A 24,491-nucleotide genomic window follows, 5' to 3' on the forward strand; every position below is an offset into this window, starting at 1 on the left:
ACTGGTGAAACGTGGGTATGGAGTTTAGTCCGGGTCAGTATGTGGGTGGCAGAGTTCTGAATGAGCTGGATCTATTGAATAGTGGAGCTGGAGAGACCGGCGAGGAGTGCATTTGAGTAATTCAGGTGGGAGGTGACAAAAACATGCACGAGGTTTTCGGCTGCATTTGGGGTAAGGTACAGTCGGAAGCGGGCAATATGGCAGAGGTGGAAGAAGGCGATCCTCGTCAGAGACTGGATGTGGTGGAGGAAGAACGGCTGAGGTCGAACTGGATGCCTAGATTGCGCACTGGTTCGTTAAATATGAGGGAGAGCCCAGGGAGGTTGAGGAGTTCAGATCCGCAAGAGTGAAGACATTGACGGGACTCAATGAGCATGGCTTCCATCTTGTCCACATTCAGCTGCTGGAAGTTTACACTCATCCAAGCCTTGATGTCTGCCAGACAAGCTGATAGAACATCGACGGACCTGGAGTTGGTACTGGAGGAGGCAAAGTAGATTTGTGTGTCATCCGTATACATGTGGTAGTTTACGCAGTATCTGCGGATGACATCGCCCAGAGGGAGCATATAGATAAGGAAAAGAAGAGGACCAAGGATGGAGACCTGGGGTAACCCTGCAGATGACCGACGGGGGCAGTAGGAGAAACGTTTTGCCAAGATGCAGTGGAGGCAATTGGTTAAGTAGGACTTGAACCATGTGAGTGCAGTCCGACTAAGATGGATGAGAGGCGGTGGAGGAGGATGGCGTGGTCGACTGTGTCGGACGTGGCAGAATGATCCAGGAGGACAAGGAGGCATAGGAAGCCCTGGTCACAGATAGAGAACGTTGTTTGTGACTTTGACAAGTGCTGTCTCTGTGCTGTAGGCAGGGCAAAATTGATCTTGCCCACAGCACAGCACCACTTCCTTAGTTAGACTACCACAGTAAACCTTGTGAATCTGTTAAACATATTCAGCTTATCCATACCCTGATTTTGAATGCTTCAATAAATCTTTCCTGAAATTCCTCATCTCCGTTTGTGTATGTGACATCTTATCAATTACCTTAAATATTACAAATTATTTATTTTTTAAAAGGGCTTGATTATCATTTCATATTATTTGACTATAGTTCCACAAATAGTACCATGTTTTAGAACAGAGTCCTGCAGCTCAGTGGTTAGAGCAGTTGCCTCGCAAGCGAGACCTGGGCTCGATTCCCAGCAAGGCGACATGTTTGGCAAGTTTCCTTACTCCACACTACTCTGTTTATCTAGCAGTAAGTAGAAACCCGTTTGTTAGTCGATTGGCGGATGGCTTTTCCAGGGTTAATAATTCCTTCAAAAAAATAAAATTGGTCACTTCAATCTACGACTGTTTGTGGGACATTGCTGTGTAATTGGCTGCTGTGTTTCGCCCACAAAATATACAGTCAATTCACTTTATAGTATATTCGATGAAGCGCTTTGAGACGCCTCGAAGACATGATAAGACGCTATATCAAATGCAAGGATTATTATTTTATAAGATTTCCTTTATCATAAACAGAAACTAATCAGTCACAATTTCTTCACTGCACAAATAAAAAATGATCCTTGCATTTGCTCCTTGTATTTGATATAGCGCCTAATCACGTCATTGAGAAGTCTTAAAAGCGCTTCACATAATAGACTGTATAGTGCATTGACTGTCTTTTGTAGGCAAAACACGGTAACCAGATGAGCATAGCGATCTCCCACAAACATCCATGAAGTGAGTGACCAATTATACTTGGGAGATTTGTGCCACCAGGAGAAACTCCCTTCTCATTGCACCAGGGGATCTTCTACGTCTACCTGAATAAGTTGACGGGACCTTGGTTTAACGCCGCATGCAAATGGATGGCACAATGTACCGATTCCAAGTTCCAACGTGGAGCAAAAAGTTTGATTGAAGGCACCAATATAACAAACTTAAGAGTTCATCAAGTTTGAGTCTTTAGCACCAAAATCAAACTATGGAACAAAACTGGAATTGGGAATGTTTATTGTAAAATACCATCAATTAAGGAATATGTTTTGGATGGATACGCTTCTTCCATTCAACTTTAGGAATTTAGCATTAAAACACATGTAAGTATCATATAAAGAAATGAGCATTCTAAAATCGTAAACACTTTTCAGAAATGAAAGGGTTAAGAAAAAAATCAATACATAACATGTACAAACCTTTCCATTTTTGTTGCAAAGAACTACATATTTTTAATTGGAAATGGTTGCACCACACTACAGTTTTACATTTCATTAACCTTTTATTCCCTACTTTAATTAAATTGACCACCCACTTTAATATAACAATCTTTATACTCTCAATCTCAGATACATACAAACCTGCATTATTCCGAGGCTAAAGATCCAACTTCCATATTCAGTTTTCTTATTGAAAAGTAATTAAACAACATTGACCATGGAAAGATGGTAACTAAGCTATCGACTTTTCATGCATTGCACAGCAGCACATTTTGCTTTAGTCGTCAAAATGATGTTTTTCAACCACAGAGAACCCGGGGGCGTGGGGGGATATAAGGATAATAGTAGTAATAATACTTACATTTGATATAGAGCCTTATCATGTCTTCGAGGTGCTTCACAGAATATACTGTAAAATGAATTGACTGTAGATTTTGTGGGCGAAACACTTTAGCCAATTGTGCACCATAGTGTCCCATAAACAGTCGCGGATTGAAATGACTGAAGGAATTATTACCCCCGGAAAACTGATCCGTCAATCGACTAACAACCAGGTTCCTATTTACTGCCAGGTAAACAGAGACTTGTGGAGTAAGCAAACTTGCCCAACATTTCGCCCTGCCAAAACCTGAACCCAGGTCTCTCACTTGCAAGGCCTTTAACCATTGACCTACAGGACTACGAAGCATGAATCAAGAAACAGCATTTAGTCTTGTTTTATTGCTTTACTTACCAATTGTCAAGAATTTTAGGTTTAACTCAAAATATCTCCAGAGAAATGTTTTCATGACTTCATCACGACTACTGCAAAATTCAAAAAACACTTTCCTCCAAGCCATAAACGTTGCATTAAAAGCAGTGTAGTTCCTTTTATTTAAGAAAAAAAATTGAGTGTGGGAAGGAAGAGTGTTTAGGTGGATTATTCTGTAAGGTTGGCTCACCTCTTGTTCGCTATGGGAATGCATGCAAAATTGGTTTCTCATCCACAAGTAATAGCTGTGTGAGGTTTGCATTTATCAGCTAACTCTAGTTTTTATTTTTTTTAAAAAGTTGGACAAAACAAATTGAGATTTGGTGCCACTAAGTGGCCACAGAAAGCAGCACACTTTCTGTGAAGAAAACAAGCTAGGTAAGGTTGCAGTGGAGCTGTGACAAAGGCCTCTCTCAACCAAAAGCAGTTTCTGTAATACTTATACTACCCTTTTCTACTTTTCATAGTTTATAAACCTATGTAATTTGTAATCTCTATATCTCCTTTAAAAACACAAGTAAAAACCCTTTATACAATATCTCTTGCAAAGAATTCTCAATTGGGCAAAAAAAATATATTTGCATAAAATTTTAAAGAAGCATTCTTTTATTCGGTTCTCACCTGTCTGGAATAGCTCTCAATCTCCTCTGCGCGCTTCTGATACCAATCAGTGAGCAATTGAACAGAGGGCTCAAAGGTCCTATATTCTAAAAGTTCAGACTGTTCTTCATAAAGAAATTCAGCTACATCCTGGGAACAACATTCCACGATAATTCTATGTGAATGGGGAAAAAAAAACAAGAAAAAGCATATAAAATAAGTCACACAAATGTACACAGGAAGCCTGCACCTTTTTAAACAATATACATCATGAGCATAGAAGGGCTTATGCCTAAATTTGCTGATGACACTGAATTGGGTGCAAGAGAAAAGTGTTAAGACCGTATAAGATCTCAGGAGGACACTGAGACTAAAGGAAATGGTCAGACAAATAGCAAATGCACTTCAGACAAATAAGGTACTCCATTCCAGGAAATTAAAATAGAGAGTGGAGTACAGCCTGAAGAGTAAAACCTGCAATGGAGTGGAAGAGCAGAGATAAAGATCTAGGGTACAAATATATTTTACCACTAAAGGTCAGACAAACAGATGTAGTATATTAGCTCTTAGCACACCATTGGGAAAATAGCCTTGTTATCTACACTGAGACCTGACTAATGTAGAGTAAGAGCTCTGCTCATGAGCAATTTCAATGCTGCAATGGAATCACCGACGTGATTCTCTTCAAACCTTACATGATGATTCCATGCACCCATGATGTATGTCAGCCTGGCTCTGTGAATAGCACTCTCGCCTCCAAGTCAGTGGCACTATTCAAAAAGAGAAGGGAATTTCTCCCAGTGCCCTGGCCAACAATCCCTCAAATAAAACCCTGTGCGGCGTTTTGAGATGTCCAGTCAAAGTGAAAGGCAATTGCAACAATTATGTTATTATTAAACACGCACATACACAGATCTGGAAAGTAAAATATGAAGTCACAATTGTACCTGACATTTGGTTCCTCACACCAATCTTGGTCTTGATGCCTTTGTTCATTCCATGGCAATGCGAACAAATCACCATTTTCTTCAAATCTGTCAAAATGGCATGAACCAAGAAAAAAAATCAGGGGTTTCAGCATTTCAGGGAACAAAGACCAGACCTAAATGTTAAAAAATTTAAATCATCAACCTTAGCCTTCTCCTCTCTCTTACATTAAATACTTGAAATGTATTTTTTTTAAAACTGAGTTTTATTGCCTTTCTTACTTTGTATTCCCTTCGTTTTATAGTATTCCCTTTTCATGTTGTCCGGTGCTATTGTCTTAAATTTCGTCTTCAGTTTACCTATAAAGTTATGCCTAAAGTTATAGGAAAAAGTATTCCTTCCCATAATTGCCCAATTTTGCTGTTAATCACAATCGTTGTATTATAATAATAATCCTTGCATTTAATGTAGCGCTTTTCATGTCTTCTAGACGTCCCAAAGCGCTTCACAGAATATACTGTAAACTTAATTGACTGTATATTTGTGGGCGAACGCGGCAGCCAATTGCGCACAGCAATGTCCCACAAACAGTAGTAGATTGAAAATGACCAATTTATTATTGTTTTGTTTTTTTGGAGGGATTATTATTAGGCGTGTAGAGTAAGGAAACTTGCCCAAGGCTTCGCCCTGCCTGGAATTGAACTCAGGTCTCTCGCTTGCAAAGTGAGTGCTCTAACCACTGAGCTACAGGACTATTATATCACCATTTAAGGTTGTCAAAATGTCTCAAAGTAGATCACAGGATTTTTTAAGTAAAGGGTAATACCACTGTAGTTAGTGTTAATGTTTTTAATATTCCTAATATTATTAAATAGTATTTTTTAACAGTAATGTTATTTAATAGTACTTTGCTCGCACAATATATTATTTTTGCTAAGGATTTAGCAAATTCTATTCATACTAAAAATATTAAGATTCATACTTGGAAAAATAAATGTTCTAATATAAAAGCCTCTAATATTTGTTTCTTGACACGTCTAGGTTTGTGTGGTGGTACAAATCTAAAGAAATAACTTAAGTAGTTAGTTAAGTTTACTTGAGAAAAACAATGACGGCAAGATTTCCTTTTAAAATGTCTTGGAGGCAGAAATCAGTGTATAAACTTTGCTTTATATGACCACCATTTATTCTAACCCAAGCTTGATTCCCCTTTTGTAAGCTATTAAAAGAATAGCAATACTTTACCTGTTTCCACAACCTTAAGCAGCTTTAATGAATCTTAAACATTGTGTCCCAAAGCTTTCTATGCCTAGCCATAAATTGAATCAGTGTGATGCCTAATGCATTTTTCATTTTTATGGCTACAGCTTTAATCTGTACTTTTATTTCTCTGGAGAATTCATTGGTAAAATATTGCAATAATCTTGACAATATTTGCTGAAACAGAAACTGACAGCTATGCAAATATTTTGTTCAGAAAATATACAACATCTTTCGAGGGACAGTTTTGATTGAATAGATCAGACATAAATTCCAAAATGTAAATTAGCAATATATTGAATGAGAGATTTATCTCTGGAAGGACCATTTTTGCATAAGCATTTTTTCTGCTGACCTAGGCTTTAACTTTGTATTTAACATTAGAAATAATACATTTAGCAACAGCTCTCAGAAACACCATATATGAACCACAATATATAATACCTACCTGGAAGATTCACACTGCTTTAGGGACGAGAGGATTCAAACACTATGAACATAAACAGGTGACATTCTCAAATGCAATAACCCTGGATAGGTAAAACCAGCAATATTCTTTCAATTGAAGCAATTAGAGACTGTAAATGAATGTAGGCAGTAAGATGGTAGACCCACATTACAATATGGTGGTCATAGTTCTTGAGACTGTTCCACAATTTTCCAAACAATGAGTAGCTATTCTCAGTCATAAAATGAGAAGGACAAAAGATATTATCTTGAATGAGACAAATAAAAACAGTGAACAAGGCATTCCAGCATAGGTTGTATATCTCCTAGCAACAAGAGCAAGTTCTTGGGAGAAAATGCTCATTACCATAATCTCAAATTATGAGATTTAATTGACCCTTAAACCCTTCATTCCTTAATCTGTTCCATTTTAAAGTAACAGCAACAACTGGCATTTGTGTACCACCATTCACGTGGGGTAGCATCTCAGAGCAGAGCTTGACACCAATGTGGAAAGAGGAGGGAAGAGACTGTAGGCAACAACAACAAATTACACTTGTATAGTGCCCCTCATGTCGGAAAGACGTCCCAAAGCGCTGGACAATCAGGGGTTTTGGACCCAGTCGAAGAGGAAGGTCTTGAGGTGTGATCTGAAGTCAGGGAAGGAGGAGGCAAGGATTGATTGTGGAGTCCTGTAGCTCAGTGGTTAGAGCACTCGCTTTGCAAGTGAGAGACCTGAGTTCAATTCCAGTCAGGGCGAAACCTTGGGCAAGTTTCCTTACTCCACACGCCTAATAATAATCCCTCCAAAACAAAAAACAATAAAATTGGTCATTTTCAATCTACGACTGTTTGTGGGACATTGCTGTGCGCAATTGGCTGCCGCGTTCGCCCACAAATATACAGTCAATTCACTTTACAGTGTGTTCTGTGAAGCGCTTGGGACGTCCTCCCGACGTGAAAAGCGCTATATCAAATGCAAGGATTATTATTATTATTATTGAAGGAGAGAGTTCCACAGTTTTGGGACATACTGGCTGACCACATAGCTGCCAATGTTTGAGCGGAGGGGACGAGGCACATGCAGGAAGACCAGAGCCAGGCAAATGGAGGCACTGGATAGTGGATTGGGGAGTAAGCAGGTCAGAGAGGTAGGGAGGTGCCAGGGCATGAAGTGGTTTGTAAACGATTGTGAGAATCGTGAAGTCAATCTGTTCCGTAACAGGGAAACAGTGGAGCCAGGCAAGGACTATGGTGATGGGAGTACGGAGCTTGGTGAGGATACTGGCAGCAGAGTTTTGAATTAATTGGATTTTGTGGGTAGTGGAGTTGGGGAGACCATCCTAAAAAGTTCCCTGATGCTATGTATGAATCTCGATTGTTGCCTTAAGCAAGTTTTTAAAATGATGTTGCCTCTACTGCTACATCTGTATGATGAAGCACATTGGTTACAGATGCAGAGAAGAGATATATTTATTTACTTTACAAGGTTTTCTGCTGCCAAAAATCCAAATCATATAAAATAAAATCAAGTTCAAATTCACATTTCTCTGAAGACAATAATAATCCTTACTGTTGATATAGTGACTTTCACATTGGGAGGACATCTCAAAGCATTTCACAGGATGCGCTGTGAAATGTAATAACTGTAATTTGTAGGCGATGCATTATTTAAGAAAAATAGATTGTAAATCAGAACCCACACGATCAACTATCTCATAGCAGAAAGACAAAAAAAATCTTTGTTGTGATTCATAGGGTCTCTCCACAGGAAACAGCTGTGCATATATTTGGACTTTTGTTTTAATTCATTTTACAAATGATTCTCCATTTCTCCCTCCACCCCAAAAAAGCTCACTGATGCTAAGTATGAATTTTGATTGTTGCCCTAAGCAAGTTTTTAAAATGATATTTCCTCTGCTGCTACATCTGTATGATGAAGCACATAGTCCTTATACCACCCAATTATTTTCACTGCTGATAATTTCAAACGACATTATGTAAATGTAATTACAATTCTGGCTTTCCCATGTGTGGCGTTGTATTTACAAATACAAAGGCTGCTCAGGCAAAGATTTGGACAGCATTCCAACCAGTTTGTTTTTCAGAATTTTAAAGAATACAATTGCTGCCTTGTACATTGTCACACAATGCAATTGAAAATAGTTTAGATTCAAACTAAATATAATTTTTAGTTAGGTTGAAAGGTTTTGTACTGTACTCGGGTTCAATAATATTCTTCAAGAGCTACTCGATTTCTGAAATAAAATTTTTCAGTAATATTAGGATATATTCGTTCCTAAAAATATACATCTATTTAATAATTTATGGCAACTTTAAATGGTTATGGTTTGGCAAGAGTTATTTAGATTACATCTATCCACATTGATAATCAGAAACAAAAGTTGAAAAAGGTTTTCATTAGTCTAATTTTTTTTTAGATACGGTAATTCAAAATCATATTGAACAAGTTTAAGCTGGAAGAGAGTGTTTCCATAACTGAGGTAGCCTGAAAAAAATACTTCCTAATAAGTAGCAACCACCTATTCCACATTTCACTAGTAAGATTTATGCTTCAGTGGATTTGCCTCTTTTGTTTTCTTCTTAAACATCAATTTCCTTAGAACGGTTAAAACATGGCCCTGAAGCTATTACCATGGCTCTCATATGAAACAAAAAATGGAAACCTCCAGCACGTGGTGCTTACACAACAACTTCCACTTATGTAGCCCCTCCCCCACGCAGGATCTCATAGCGCTTGCTTGCTTATGAGTTATGAAACTTTTAAACACATGAATGTAAAACTACAATAAATCACCATTGTGACATACTGATCCTCTATCATAAGCATTCAGCCAGACAAACCCATTTCAATTTAAATGAAACCACATTGAATTATCATAGTATTGTGGCAATAGGTATCAGCCTGACTCAGTTGGTAGCACGATCTCCTCTGAGTCAAGGTTGTGGGCTCAAACCCCACGCAGGGATTCTGAGCTCTTACAGACACCCCACTGCAGTGCTAAGTAGATACTGTATTCTCGGAGGTCCATCATTTCAATGAAATGTTAAACCAAACGTCTGCATGTTAAGGTGGACGATAAAGATCCCATGGCAATAAATGAAAAGAGAAGGTTTTTTTTTATGGTGTTCTGATCAAACTTCCCCCAGATAAACGAAAAAGGTTATTCACTTCCTGGCTGTTTGTGAGTCACTGTAATCAGAATTGGTTGCCGTATTTGCATTTTGATGTGATAAGGCCCTACACATCAAATGCAAGGATATTATTTATTATAATATTAACGCATTTGGAGTCGCGGTATAATTTCAAGAACTATTCATACCGAGCTTCAGGAAGGAGGGTGGCATACTCATGAGGTGAGGTCGTTTCAGGAAAGTTTGAAAGAATGGCCAGTCGATGAGGTAACAAATCTGATCCATGATAGGTAAACAGAATCTCCAAAGCTTGAACGTTGCTTTCCTATTTAAAACAAAGTACTATATTAACATAATTCAAAGAACATCACTTTTGGCAGTCATTGATTTGTCACTAATAATATGTACTGTTCATGGTAAGAAAATATGCAAACAACTGTATATCCAGCTCTTCCAATTGTTCAGCAAGTTTATCCGGTGAAGAGCTAAACCACAGAAAAGAAGGTCCCAGATTTGGTTCTGGGCTATGCTGTGCATATTTAGGAGTTACCTGAAGAGGAAAAATAAGTATTGGCTCACATTTCATTAAATTCATTACAAGAATTAATCAGCTCTAGAGGATGAATGCAGGCTTTTAAAATAGGGTGAACGGTCTCTTACTGTGTTCGATCTTCGTAGTTTTATAGCTAGTCTATTTCAGACGTGATCCTCCAATACAGCCGTGAAATACACCTATCCAACTTGAGCAAACACACCCGGCTACATATCTATATCTTTATTTGAGAGAAAATACGATGTTTTGCCTAGTTGGCAAGACTTATTTGTAATTTATCAAAACAGGGAGAGGAATAAGCCAGGCATTCATATAAAGTACAAAGGAACATGACTAATGTACCTTCTGAAGCTGGTCGCTACCAGACAGATTGAATTATGTTACATATCTTAATGTAGAAATTACATTTTAATTGCAGTAAATGAACATTAGCGAGATGTGCAGTAAGTTGATGGATTTATGTGAAAAAGAATGACTCCCAAAGTGTAATTGATAGCTAAGGTGAATTATAGAAATTTACAGCACAGAAGGAGGCTGCACAATCTGGGTTATCAATTTATTGGATGCTTTTCTATTTACATTCTCATTCAGCTTACAGCTATAACAAAGCCTTTTCTGTCTAAAGCCTTCAAAATGTAGTTAAGCAGTGAGAGGGGGAAAAGGGAAAAATAACCCAGGGGACAGAAGTAGAGAAAATGGAACTGGGCCAGATCAAGAACGTCAAATCAAAATACAAAAAACGGTTTCAAGACTTGTTACAGGCTATAACCTTATATGCCATGTGTCTACCAACCTTTCATTTTTCAAAGCTTCAAATTGCATAGAAAAGATGAACAGAAATGTGCAAACACATACCCATCAAACTGAGACAAATGTGCTGTTTTCCATCTGGGATGAGGGGTGGAAATGCTAATTTGCCATGAGCAAAATAAATGTTACCAGGATTGGCAATTGAAAGTACATCTTACCCTGGCATAAGTTCTTGCTGACATTACAATGTTCTGACTTCTAAATTTCTTGAAGAATTCTGAATCATATCTTTGCTCTGCAGCATGAGGTCCACCGAGAATTTCCTGTAAACAGGGAAAAAACATAAATCATAGTGATGGCGTATTAGATTTGAGGCATATAGAACTGAGATGTAGTTACTTTTAGATTAACCTCACACATCAGTACGTTCGATCAGTAGTAAATTCAGAGCAATAGTCATTTTTTTCTGTCACCCAAACATACCCTGGTGCCCACTAAGACATGCATTGACTTATAGCTTCCCTCATTAATAAATCAACAATATGAAACACTAAATCACAAAATGTTTGCATTCAAAACACACGACAGGATACGTCACATAAAAATATAAACTTTTCCTTTCTGTTTCAATCCTGTTTGAATCCTGGACATCTTTCATTTTCATTCAAGTAGTTAATGAATCAGTTATTATCTGCTTTATGCTATACTTATATACATAGATACTGTTTTGAATATAGAATTATTGGTTGTTAGTATAAGATCCTGCTCTTAAAATTGGATCTCTCCTTCCCACTCCAGGTGATTTTGCAATTGTATTTGGGAAGTCATATTTTGTTTGGTCAGCTGGGGGTCTGACATGTGGAAACCCATCAACATGCTTAAGACTATCCAAAGCAATTTTATAAGTTCCATGTTTGCCACCTAAAGATGGAAATGAATTGAAATGCATGCTCTCTCTGGAGGGATCCATCCTGCTTACTTAATTCAATAATATTAATAATAATCCTTGCATTTGATATAATGCCTTATAACTTCATCAAGACACCTCAAAGTGCTTCACAGAATATACTGCAAAGTAGATTGACTGTGCATTTTAGGCACAGGTTGCCAAAAGTCAAGACTTGGGGACTACAGAATGTGTCAGGGTGCTGCTGGAGTTTAACCAGTTAAAATCTAATTGTTTTTAAAGCAATGTCTTGCAATCGTCTAACTGCTTGTCCAGCTAGGCCCACTCTATCCATTAGGCAGTTGGCTTGCAGAATTAATAGAAGCCGAGTGGGAAGAATCTTGACCTTTGATCTGCCCCCCAACACCTGTTAATAAGCCAGGCTTTAGATTGCAAAATCAAAAATAAGAGCTTTATAAAGAGAAATGTTTAAATGAAAATGGATGGATTTTCATACCTCATACGTTGCTAGGTGATCTAGATAGGTTAGTAATTTCAGTCTACAGCGACAGAGCTCCTTCTGTTCCAGTGTCAGCCTACAAAAAGAACAAACATTCACTGGCTATCCAGAAAATACAATTTATTAATTACCTGTACTATTTAAAAACAAAAATCTTCAAATTTGATATTATGCCTATATTGCAGAAATGTCTCAAGAGTTTCACAGGCATTTACCGTAAAGTGCAGTGATTGCGTAGGTACACATAGCAGCCAATTTGCACACAGCAAAGGCTCACAACCAATCGTGAGGTGAATAACCAATTTATCTGAAGCACTTTGATCAACCAACTGAAAATAATTACCTATGATGCACTTCAAGATGTTTTTACATGAAAATGATTCTAAAAATGCAAGTTGTTTTGTGCTAATAGGATATTGTGGAGTCCTGTAGCTCAGTGGTTAGAGCACTCGCTTTGCAAGTGAGAGACCTGAGTTCATTTCCAGGCAGGGCGAAACCTTGGGCAAGTTTCCTTACTCCACACGCCTAATAATAATCCCTCCAAAACCAAAAACAATAATAAATTGGTCATATTCAATCTACGACTGTTTGTGGGACATTGCTGTGCGCAGTTGGCTGCCGCGTTCGCCCACAAATATACAGTCAATTCACTTTACAGTGTGTTCTGTGAAGCGCTTTGGGACGTCCTCTCGACGTGAAAAGCGCTATATCAAATGCAAGGATTATTATTATTATTGTGGTCAATTGTGAGTTCTGTAAATATTTTTTTTGGTCAGATGGGAAGAAATCCACCATTATGCTGAATTTTTTTGGTCAGCTGAGTGTCTTATACATGCAGAGATCCATCACCATCCTTAAGAGTATCCAAACCAAACTAAGAATTTCAGGCATCCCACCTACATATGGAAAACCGAAAAATAAATTGTTGGAATGGAATACGCACTCTCTCCCTGGAGGGACGAATCCTGCTTACCTAATTCTGGAAAGTATTAGGCTCAGGTTGGCAAGGGCCAAGGCTTGGGGACTCCAGTGTGTGTTGGGGTACTCCTAGATTTAACTAGCTAAATCCGCATAGCTTTCCATATTTTGGAATGGAATGTGCAATCTACCTGGAGGGATACATCCTGCTCACCAAATTTCTGAGAATATTAGGTGCAGTTTGGCAAAAACCAAGCCTTGGCTCTGTAAATCAGTTATATACAGGGATAACATTGTAAAACTGGGTAAACCATGTGCACAAAGGGAATTACAGGTGTACAGATTATGCACTTATTTTTGTTGGTTAATTATATAAATCAAGATAATTATTTCTGTGCACGTGTTGATACATCTCATAATATTTTGAGATTGAGAGTAGTGTAACCGTTGGGTGATTAGTTACTTATCTTTACCTGTAAATGCTACTAAAAATAGTACATACAAGACAATTAAGGTGCTTTTTCCACACATTGTTACTGCGCAAAAAGGAATAAAACATGATGCTTTTCTGGGGAAACCATTCAAAAGCCATTTACAAACAAAATACAGGAAAGTGTATCATCCCTTTGGAACAGTTATCAAGTGAACTCATGCAGCTAACAAGATCTTAATAGTTGTGGCACAGTGTATTGGGTTTGTATTTCAGATTATCCACATAGTTAATTTCCTATTCCTGCTGGGCTATGAAGTATAGTCAAGTTATGAATTAAAATAAACTCAATATTGATTTACTCTCAAACACAAAACATTTAAACTATGAAAGCCCCAATATTAGCATGCCGACCAAAAAAAACATTTATTTACATGGAAAAATCCACCAATTTAAGCAGCTCCCATCGCTTTGCAGTCTCTCTTTCCTTTTTCCTCTCCATCTCTTCAATGGGAGACATGTAATCCTCATATGGAAGCTCATCAATGTCTATATCTCCAGGCAAAATGAATCTGTTAACATGAAAATTAATAATTCTCTAATGAACTGAATACTCTTTCAGATCCTATTATACATCAGATTATAAACCATACTTGTATAATGAACAGCAACAATTCTTCTTACTAGTGCAGAAATAATGTTCTGGTTCAGTAACAGATTTTATTATGTATTGTAAAGTTATTGCTCTCATGTTTTCATTGGGTTCTAGTAAACTTTACGTGTAATGCTTGATACTGTAGTAATAGACTGAAATGCAGCTGCCAAATTTTAATATCCCTAAACCTTAAATTATAATTATGTATGGAGTAATACCACAATTTATTGGTGAAAATTTAACTGTATAAACAGAGTTATACACTATGAACGCCCGGAGTTTACTTTTGATATGACGTCTCTTTGAAGAAAATCATTTTACATGGATCCTAAAATATGTCTTGTTTAAAGTCTCAAAACTATTGATATGATGACATTTTTCCATAAGACTTTTTAAACGAGGGTGGTCGGTTCAGGCCATCCTTCCTGGCAACACGTTCCAATTGTAAATTACCCTCTGAGAAAATAGAACTAGTCCTGAAATTGCCCTTTGCAAGTCTAAACCTATGTCTTCTTGTTCTACTGACTTGGTGGATCATAAAATATTATTCTGGGTTTACTTTTTCAATCCAATTTGAAATGTTTTATACCTCTGTGAGGTCCCTTCTGAGTCTTCTTTCAAGACTGAGGAGCCCTACCTTATCTATTTGTTGCTTATAGCCCATTCCTCTAACATTGGGATCATCCTCGTTGTTCTCCTCTGCACTGCCTCTAGGGCTTGGGCACTCCTCTTTACGTCGCAGAAACCAGAATTGTACTCCAGACACAGCCTAACCAGAGTGTTATACATCCCATTGTGATGTTGGGAATCTAACCTCAACTGATTTAGCAATATGGTCCAAAAATCCTGTTTGCATTGTTTATTGCTGCCTCACACTATTTTGACATATTTGTTTACTCATATTTATTTGTTTTATTACTACTGGTCTACTACCAAATCAGTAGAACATAAATCCTTCACTCTGTTTATGAATATCCAAACCAGACATTGTAAGACACTTACACATGGAAATTTCCCTGTGCCTGCAATAGAATGAACACTTTGCTCATTTTAAGAAGCAGCAGTCATGCTCATTTACTGATTTTAAAAAACAGAAGAGAATTATATGGTAAGTAAAATACAATTAGCACTTTTCAGTAGTGAGGAAATTTGAATTACCAACCTGCCTTCATCTTCTCCCTTTCCTATAGATATAAGTGCTTCCAGGTCAGTCCCTTTTAATCCATACTGAAGCAGCTCCCTGGCTGCATCAACATTTTCTGGCACTCTTTCCAGACACTCGTGCAAGACCCATGAACGCTTCTTAATTTTGCTCTGAGAAAAGACAAGTACAAACAGTAAGCAGATGTCTGACTAATCAACTGGCTCTGCAAAGCATAGAATCGACTGGAGGCCCACCTCATACAGACGTACAAAATTTGTTAACAATAACTTGCATTTAAACAGAATGCTGCATGCAGAATAACATCTTTTAACATAACAGCATTTTATAGTGGCAGGGACAGAAAATGAGCCAAGGAGATGGCGAACGGTGGTGACTATATGCGTGGTCAAAGAGATGGGTTTTAAGGTGGGACTTGAGAATCAATGGGGAGAGGGGGCAAGACGGAGGAGTTGAGGGAGGAAGTTCCAAAGATTAGGGCCATAGAATTGAAAAGCTTGGATACTAATGGTCACGCAGATAGGTTAGGAATGTGCAGCAAGTCCGAGTTAGTTAAGTTAAAGCGAACAAAAGAGTTGGGCAAGAGGAGATCAGAGAAAATAAGGAGGCGCTAGGGCATGAAGGCACTTATAGGTGGAGATGAGAACTCTGATGTTGCCTAGTAGTGTAGCATAAATGAGTCACAAAACGAAGGGATTTGGAGAAAGAAGTGATATAGACAGAAATAGGAAATATGCCGTTTCAAGAAGGGTGCCTTGTTAGGTCAAATGACCTCTTTTCTGGTTTTCAGGCTTCCAAAACAAAACAGAAAGCATCAAATAATATTCATGAAAAATATACCAGGTAGTCCTGAATGGAAGCAATATTAACAAGTGATTTTCTCCATTGCCTTTGATAAACAAGATCACTGTCCAGATCATAGGTCTGAGCAAGAACCAGTGCTTCACCATATTCTTCATTGTCAATCTGAAAAAAAGGATTGTGACTATTTCAAAATACATTCAAAATCATGTTCTAGCAGGAAGATTAGGCAAATATAAAATGAAGAAATTATACAAATTTTGTCCATTTTCTCACATTTTAAAAATAAATGTTTTACAGTACATTTGCGTCTTTTCAACTCCTGTGGGCTAAACTTTCCTCGGCCCATCAAGTCTGCACGAGCACAATCCCACTGTCTTGCCTCATACTCCTTGGAATCTCTTTTATATACCCGTCTATTTTCCTCTTGAAACCCACAATGGCGTCTGCCTCCTTAATGAGGTGAGGTGGCAACATTCCAACAACACTGAGTGAAACAAATCTATCCTTTCCCTCTTGATTATCATAACTATGTTCCCATATCACAGACTCCTGTATCAATGGAAATAGCTTCTCCCTATTTACCCTGTCAAAACTCTTCATAATCTCAATCAGGTTCCCACTCAACCTTCTCTGCTTCAATGAAAACAAACCCAACTTTTCCAATCACTCCTCACAAGTGTAGCCTCTCCTCCCCGGTATCATTCTTGTAAACTTCCTCTGCATTCTCTCCAAAGCCTTAACATTCTTCTTAAAGTGGAGTCCTGTAGCTCAGGGGTTAGAGCACTCGCTTTGCAAGCGAGAGACCGGAGTTCAATTCCAGTCAGGGCGAAACCTTGGGCAAGTTTCCTTACTCCACACGCCTAATAATAATCCCTCCAAAACAAAAAACAATAATAAAATTGGCATTTTCAATCTACGACTGTTTGTGGGACATTGCGTGCGCAATTGGCTGCCGCGTTCGCCCATAAATTTACAGTCAATTCACTTTACAGTGTGTTCTGTGAAGCGCTTTGGGACGTCCTTCCGACGTGAAAAGCGCTATATCAAATGCAAGGATTATTATTATTATTATTATTAAAGTGAGGTGCCCAAAACTGAATGCAGTATTCCAGTTACAGCCTAACCAATGATTTAACCCAACATCTCTGATATAAATCCTAAATATATAAATCTTTTGTTTTCTGGCTCATAATATTGGGGATACAAATTGCAGGATAAAGAAGGCAATACAATAACTAAAATGACTGAACTCTTCCCAGGGTATCTAAAACTACAACGAACACATACAGTTAAAATAACTGTTCACTTTTTTTAATACAAATTCCCACAAACCTTTCTTTGATAGAGCTCTTCTGGAGTAGTGGACCTCAGACTAACAAGCCTATAGGTTTTGGTGATTGTCCGGGCACGTTTCCGAGGAGGAGCAAACCGCTCCATTTCTGTCACATAGTAAAGGCCCTGCTTGATATAACCAAAATATTTGGCCTTGGCAGAAGATTCTTCATCCGAGTCAGAGTCGTCCTCTCCCTCCTCATCATCTAATGCATTATTTTCCAGACGATGCCTCTTGTGAGCCAGCTTCACTTCACACTGGGAACATCAGGAAGAAAAATGAAGGTATCATTTACAGTTTCTAACTATCACCTCTATAATATAAAAATGACATTTTGGTCCACTCAAGCTTTTGAAGCCACCTGATTCAGTTGGCACGGCTATTATTTATGGAACACTTAACTTCATGCTTTTGGATGAGCACTGACTATTTACTCCACGTGAGACCATCTAATCTAACCCTACTCTCTTGCTTATTCCCGATTAACAGTGGGAAGAATATCCAGTTCCATGAATTCATAAACTCTACATAATTTTCATTATTGCCAATAGCTTATTTAGGATCAGTTTTCATACCTCCAATAATAAATAATGATAGAAAGTGTTTTACTCATCATCAGACTACTTAGCATCCAATCTTGGAATTTACATTTTCATCATCTTTCATACTGGAGTGTTTACCCAAGACAGAGATGCAGAAATGTGGTGCATGAGTCTGCATAAATCAGGTTCAGCTATTAGTCACCAATGTACTTATTTTACATCATTTTTTAATTATCATTATGGAAGGAATAATTTGACATGTTGAAATTCAATGGTAAGGGCAATAGACCTTAAAAATATTTAGAAAGAATGTACAGCACGGAAACATGCCATTCAGCCCATGTGCCAGCGATTATACTCCACACGAGTCTTCACCCACTCCTTCCTCCCATACCCTTCTATTCCCCTCTCCCTCAAGGTCTAGCATCCTCTTGAATGTATCCATACAATCTGAAAATTTAACATAGTTAGTTACCTTATTACTAAATTTGCATTATGTTCACCTCCCCCTCACAACAACAATATTTTGCTCCTCACCAGGGTAGCCTTCCAGAGCGCTTGAGAATGGCAGACCATGATGCCCTTATCCCCCTCCCAGCATCTGACCTCACCAAATCAAAGTGTTCCGAGACACCATCCCACATGAAAGGCACCATTAACGTCCAAGAGTATTAGAAACCATAAAATGAAGAATGATACCAAAGAGAAAATAGAAGAAAACAAAGTGAAAATTTGTCGAAAGACAGGCTCCACTGAGAACAGTATAAACATTGCTTACCATCTATTACAAGCAGTTAGTTCTACAATCTTTACCTCTAAACTCAGAAATCCTCCATCATGGGTAGCAGTGACTTGCGGGGATGGTTCAAACCACTCACAGGATTGGCCAAGCAAGTTTTTTAATGTCCTCACAGATGACACAGTCAGAGCACCAGAACAGCGAGCCAGAATTATTGCATTATCAGCCCACCAGTTCACATCAATGAGAGCATAAAACGATGATTTGTCTAAAAGGACAACATTTTAATTAAAGTTAATGTTTCAATGAGATTTCTAAACCAAGCAAATTAAAAAAATGTTGCATGAAACAGATTAAAAAGCAAAAGAGTGGATTCAAGTCCCTGGATCAAGATTTGATCTTATAATGCAGACTGACATTCGGAGCACTGAATTGTGGTGTATCAAATTATCTTAATTTGAGAATTTAACAGATAGATTGTCAGCCCTGTAATATTTATCTCAAACACAGAAGACTGAAGGGGAATTCACCAGAAGTATTTAAGATTGCTTTATCTAATGTATGCAACATTCAAGAATAATCGGAAAAAGATGAAACACCACTGAGAATAAACAAGTTTTTTGGGGGGAACAAGATGACAGAAATGTGTAGAAGTAGATAATGATCTAGCCTACCCATTGACGCATTTTTCCGATGGATCTATCACATTATCTAATAACCCTAAAGTGTTCTAATTTTCAATATCTTGTCTAGTTCATTTTTGTAACAATCAAAGAAACCATGCTAGAAATTGGTTAGGATCAATAGACTATTCTTGCCTGAAATTGTGGTGACCATTATTCAAAAAGTTTCATACCTTTGACTTTCTTTCTTTTCTCTAATGATTTTATCCACTCAGGGTTGATGGCATCAAATCCAGGCTGGAAAATGATTCAAACATTATGATTATAAGTTCCAAAAAAAAACACACTTTTTTTGTGGTGAATAGATTTTACATTCATACACATTTCAGACCTGATGTTAAGCGGTACCAAAAACACAGAATTGTGTTTTGATGAATTAATTAGCTGTACAGTTGCACAACTAATAAAAATATTAACTTATTTAAGCTATTTCTCCTGTAACTCCTTTGCGTAAACTGAAACAAATCTGAAATGCATAAAATTAAACACCTTTTCTGCATGAAAAATAATGGAAAATTATTACCTGTAGATCTTGCCTCCATTCTTTCTGTTGTTTCAAGGAAGGAATTTCCCATAAGGTCAATTGACCTGAGAAATGGATTACAACCAGGAGTTTTCCATCAGGAGATAAGGTCATCTTGAAAACCCCGTCCTGCAAAACAAAGTGTGAACAATGCTACATTACAAATACGGTGTCAGCCTGGCTCAGGTGGTAGCATTCTCGCTTCTGAATCAGAAGGTAGTGGATTTAATTTCTCCATTGAGACTTTAACCTCATAGAATGCAACACAAAAATGAGATATAGGGGGAGTGTTGAATTGTTAGAAGAGCTGTCCTTTAGATGAGATGTTAACCAAAGACCCATCTGCCTGTTCAAGTGGACATTAAGGATCTCATGGCACTTTTCAAATAGAGCAGGAAATTCTTCAAATGTCTTGGATAACAATCCCCAGAAATAAAAATTAAGCCATTCACTTTATGGCTGTTTGTGGGACATTACAGTGTACAGATTTGCTGTCACATTCACACAAAAATACTCCATCACTGCAAGTCACAGAAAACTCTGTGAAGTGTTTTGAGACATGCGATATATCAAATGAAATTGATTTATTATTAAGACACTTGTTCATATTAATCTTCTATTTATATTTTACTCGCACATTCTCAATACGGCAAGTGTTACAACACATTGTTTCAAGTTCCTCAGAAATCAATTATAATAAAATTGCACAAAAAATTGCAAAACAAATCTCCAAAATACTCTGCTACATTAGAAAGGGATTAATTTTAGTACTGAAAAATAGATTTTCAGTTTTCCCAAGCAAAAAAAGTTTTAAAACATTTATGGTATAACATTACATATTTGCTACTTTCAAAGCATTTTCTCCCCAAACCACGCACAATAATATTAGTCAGAACATGCAATGAAGCATTACGTTTCACATTAATTACTAGTACCTGCTCAGATCCCTGTCTATCAAATATTCGAAAATTAAACATCCTCAACAATCCTCTTCTCTGTGACTGAAAATAAACCACAAGAAGCAAAGATTAGTAATTAAAAATTAAATAACAATCCTATGGTTTATTTTGGACAGATGCGACCAATGCACAAATTTCAATATTTACAATATGCAAGAAAAGTTGATGATGTTTTAAAGAGAAACGCCCGCCCCAATCAGTAACTGGGACAACTGCAAATATACAATACAAATTATATTTGCATAGCGCCTTTCACGTTGGGAGGATGTTCCAAAGCGTTGGACACTCAGGGATTTGGACCTGAGCTCGGGATCAGGGAGGGTCGAGGGCAGAGAGGGCGGCCGAAGGCTTGGTCAAAGAGGAGGAGACAAGGGAGAGAGCGAAGCGAATGTTGGATGGAGTTCCATAGGGGGAGGGCAGAAAGGCTGAAAGCCCAGCCGCCAAAGTTGGAGCAGGCTGGGCGGAGGAGGTGGAGCAAGCCACAGCCTGCTGAGCGGAGGAAGTAGACAGGTTGATATGGGCCTTGAAGGCGAGGACAAGGATTCTGAACTCTATCCTCTGGGAAATGGGGAGCCATTGGAGCCGAGTGAGGGTGGTGGGTGATGGGGTCATCAAGCCTGGTGCCAGAGAGGACACAGGCTGCAGAGTTCTGGATGTGGAGGGGAGAGTTGGGGAGGCCAACAAGCAAGGAATTGGTGTAGTCAAGCCAAGATGTGATGAATGCACATGGATTAGCGTTTGGGCAGCATGAGGGCTGAGGCAGTGGCGGAGCTTGTCGATGTTGTGGAGTGGAGGAAGGCAGGGTGGGTCATGGCACAGATGTGGGGTAGAAAGGACAGTTGAGGGTCAAACAAGATGCCAAGGTTCCAGATTGGCTCAATGAGGTGGAGTGTGCATCCTTGGATGGTGATGCTGTCAGCGCCTGAGGTGTGGAGGAGTTGACAGGAGCCAATCAGGAGAGTCTCGGTCTTGTTTTCAACTGTAGAAAGTTAACTTGCATTCAGGACTTGATGTCTGACAAACATTCTGTCAGGACAGCAGTGATCCTGGAATCGAGGGTGGAGGTGGAGAGATAGAGTGGGTGTTAATCCCATGTGGAAATTGACCCCATGTCTATGGATGATGTCACCAAGAGGGAGCATTTCAATATTGAAGGAGGGGACCAAGGACAGAGCCCTGAGAAACCTGGAGGTTAGTGATTGTGGAGATGACGTGGAGAGGGTGTGAGAGGTAGGATCTGAACTATTCAAGGACAGAACCATGAAGGTTGAGGTGAGAGGAGAGGTGGTGGAGGAGGATCTGACGGTCAACAGTATCAAAGGCAGCAGAGAGATCAAGGAGGACGAGGAGGCAGAGGGAGCACTGGTCGCAGATGGACAAAATGTCATTTGTCACCTTAACCAAAGAAGTCTGTGCTGTGGGTGGCAACGAAACTCGATTAGAGAGGTTCATGAAGGGAGTGGCGGGAGAGGAAGGAGTGAAGCTGGGAAGCAACAAGCAGGTTGGAGATGGGGTGATAATTTGAGAGCAGGGATGGGTCCTGGGAGGGTATTTTAAGGATAAGAGCGATGACGGCCATTTTTAAAGGGGTGGGAATGGTGCCAGTGGACAGGGAGAGGTTATTGATGTCTGTGAGTTGGGGGGCAAGGAGGTGGAGCTAGGAGGTAAGGAGAGGGGTAGGGATGGGGTTGAGGGAGCAGGTGGTCCGTTTCATGTGGGTTATAGTGGTGGTGATGAAAGTAGAGAGGATGATCGAGCAGAAGAGGGTGGGCAGAAGAGCCGGTTGGTGATGGAGAAGAGAATAATAGAACAGAGTGTCATCATCAATCCCACCCAACGAACGTACTGTGTGCGAGTCAAGCTGCTGACTTCAAAGTAAACCATTTTTGACACCTTGGTTTCTGAAATTCTGGAGCTAAATATTATCAGGAGTAAAAAGTAGGGTTACAAGTATTACAGAGAGTAAATACATTTTTGATATTTGGTGGTCATATCAGCAGTAATTAAAGTTAGAAGTTTAGAAATAAGACTTTGAATTGGGAAGCATTGTTAAGACTGATCAAACTAGAAAACAGCAGCTAATATTCTCTACCCCAACCCCTCCACACTATCTGTCCAAACTTCAGTGCCGACCTTCATGTTTCATGTCTGTAAAAGTAGGAGAGGCCGCAAGGCAGTCGTAGAGGCATAGGGAGTAAAAATGTGGCATATGATAATGATTTTTATAATTTCTTCTCCATCCCGCCCCCAACTCAATATTCACTCTAAAAGCTTCCATTTCCACTCTATCCTAGCCACACTCAACAGTCTCCTCTTATCATATGTTTGCATCTGCATCAGTGCTGACCACATGAGCCCTCCTTATTTTCCAGCAAGTGTGTTTTAAAGTGTGTTTTATTTTTTAAAGTGTCTTTATTTGCCATCAACCTTATTTGGCTTCTGAGACACGCAAGATTATCCATAATTGGGATATTGCAAATTCCAGATAGTTACTGTGTCTCGTCTACTTCAAGGTACATTTAGATAAAAGCACAGCTCAATTCATGAGCACTCTAGGAGGGGTGGGGCTTGTGTGGAGTATAAACACTGACGCAAACTTGTTGGGACTTGAATGGCCTGTTTCCATGCTGTATCTATGCTCTATGTAACTCTGTGTAACCTGGAAGGAACAAACTGCATTTGTGACACATGCACAGAACTAGCAGCCCTTGCAACAGTGTAGCACACCATCTAATCGGCATTTATGAATTGTATTGGAAATTAAAATATAATGTCCATTTAATCTTGGAGCTACACTCAACAATTGTCCAGGCAGTGGGAAAAACACCAAATTCGCTACTTACAGCAGCAACATCATCCTCATAATCAGTGACTTGCTTGTAATATGGTGCTCCAGACAGAACTCTCCAAGCAGTTATACCACAGCTGGTTGCTTTAGCGACTCCTTCTTCACTGGTTTCACAGCCTCCTACCAACAGTAGCCTGCGTGATCACAAATTTGAATCTTAATGCAGCATTAATGAGTTTCTCTTTTACACATGAGAAAAGTCGAATGCTTTTTAATTATACCGTGGTTACCCCTAGCTTAATCGTAAATTTTAAAACAGACTTTTAAATCTGCATCCCAGACCAAATTGAATGTTTTAATCAATGCAAACTTCAAAATTACCTCTCAAGTTTCCTGAATTCTTTATCAAGTGTTTAATGAACTGAATTCAACATCATTAAAAGGTAATTATGGATAAAATTTCAATTTATTTGGTCATATTGTAGATATTAAAATTACTAAATCATACTAAACAAACATTTTTAGAACATTAAACATTTCCTGCACAGCCCAACGTGTTCAACAGACAGTTAAAGAGGGGCCCTTGACCCCGACTGCTGCTTTTTAAAAAACATGGTTGCAAAGAATTAAAATTGACCATTTTTCACCTGTGGTCGGGATGATAAATAGCTGAAGTGACACCATGAGAATAATAGCTGTTGAAGTTGAAATTGTGACTTTCCTGGTAACTCTGGTGAGTGCCAACACTAGAAGAGAAATTTTTTTAATAAACACTTAAGTATTAACATAAGAATCATAATATTGAATTAAGTAACAGATTTTTTCCAATGAACTGTTAGCTTTTGCAAGCTTTAGGAGGAGTTAACTTCCACCCATTTCCACACAAAAATACAGCAA

General features: G+C 38.6%; 1 protein-coding gene across 1 annotated transcript in view; it reads right to left on the reverse strand.

Moving 5' to 3' along the window:
• nbas (NBAS subunit of NRZ tethering complex) overlaps window positions 1–24,491 on the reverse strand; it is a 122,699-nt gene that overhangs the window by 91,910 nt on the left and 6,298 nt on the right. Inside the window, exons 8-22 of the mRNA XM_042332778.1 lie at window positions 24,242–24,340; window positions 23,650–23,788; window positions 20,783–20,848; window positions 19,848–19,976; window positions 19,498–19,561; window positions 18,716–18,909; window positions 17,360–17,617; window positions 16,064–16,189; window positions 15,224–15,375; window positions 13,841–13,978; window positions 12,056–12,134; window positions 10,871–10,975; window positions 9,538–9,674; window positions 4,507–4,593; window positions 3,581–3,734 (exon numbers count right to left, since the gene is read on the reverse strand). Coding sequence (XP_042188712.1) covers window positions 3,581–3,734; window positions 4,507–4,593; window positions 9,538–9,674; window positions 10,871–10,975; window positions 12,056–12,134; window positions 13,841–13,978; window positions 15,224–15,375; window positions 16,064–16,189; window positions 17,360–17,617; window positions 18,716–18,909; window positions 19,498–19,561; window positions 19,848–19,976; window positions 20,783–20,848; window positions 23,650–23,788; window positions 24,242–24,340 — 1,927 coding nt within the window. The remainder of the gene's footprint in view (window positions 1–3,580; window positions 3,735–4,506; window positions 4,594–9,537; window positions 9,675–10,870; window positions 10,976–12,055; window positions 12,135–13,840; window positions 13,979–15,223; window positions 15,376–16,063; window positions 16,190–17,359; window positions 17,618–18,715; window positions 18,910–19,497; window positions 19,562–19,847; window positions 19,977–20,782; window positions 20,849–23,649; window positions 23,789–24,241; window positions 24,341–24,491) is intronic.

Source organism: Callorhinchus milii, unplaced genomic scaffold (genome assembly GCF_018977255.1).
Source record: "Callorhinchus milii isolate IMCB2004 unplaced genomic scaffold, IMCB_Cmil_1.0 Scaffold3, whole genome shotgun sequence".
NCBI lineage: Eukaryota > Metazoa > Chordata > Chondrichthyes > Chimaeriformes > Callorhinchidae > Callorhinchus > Callorhinchus milii.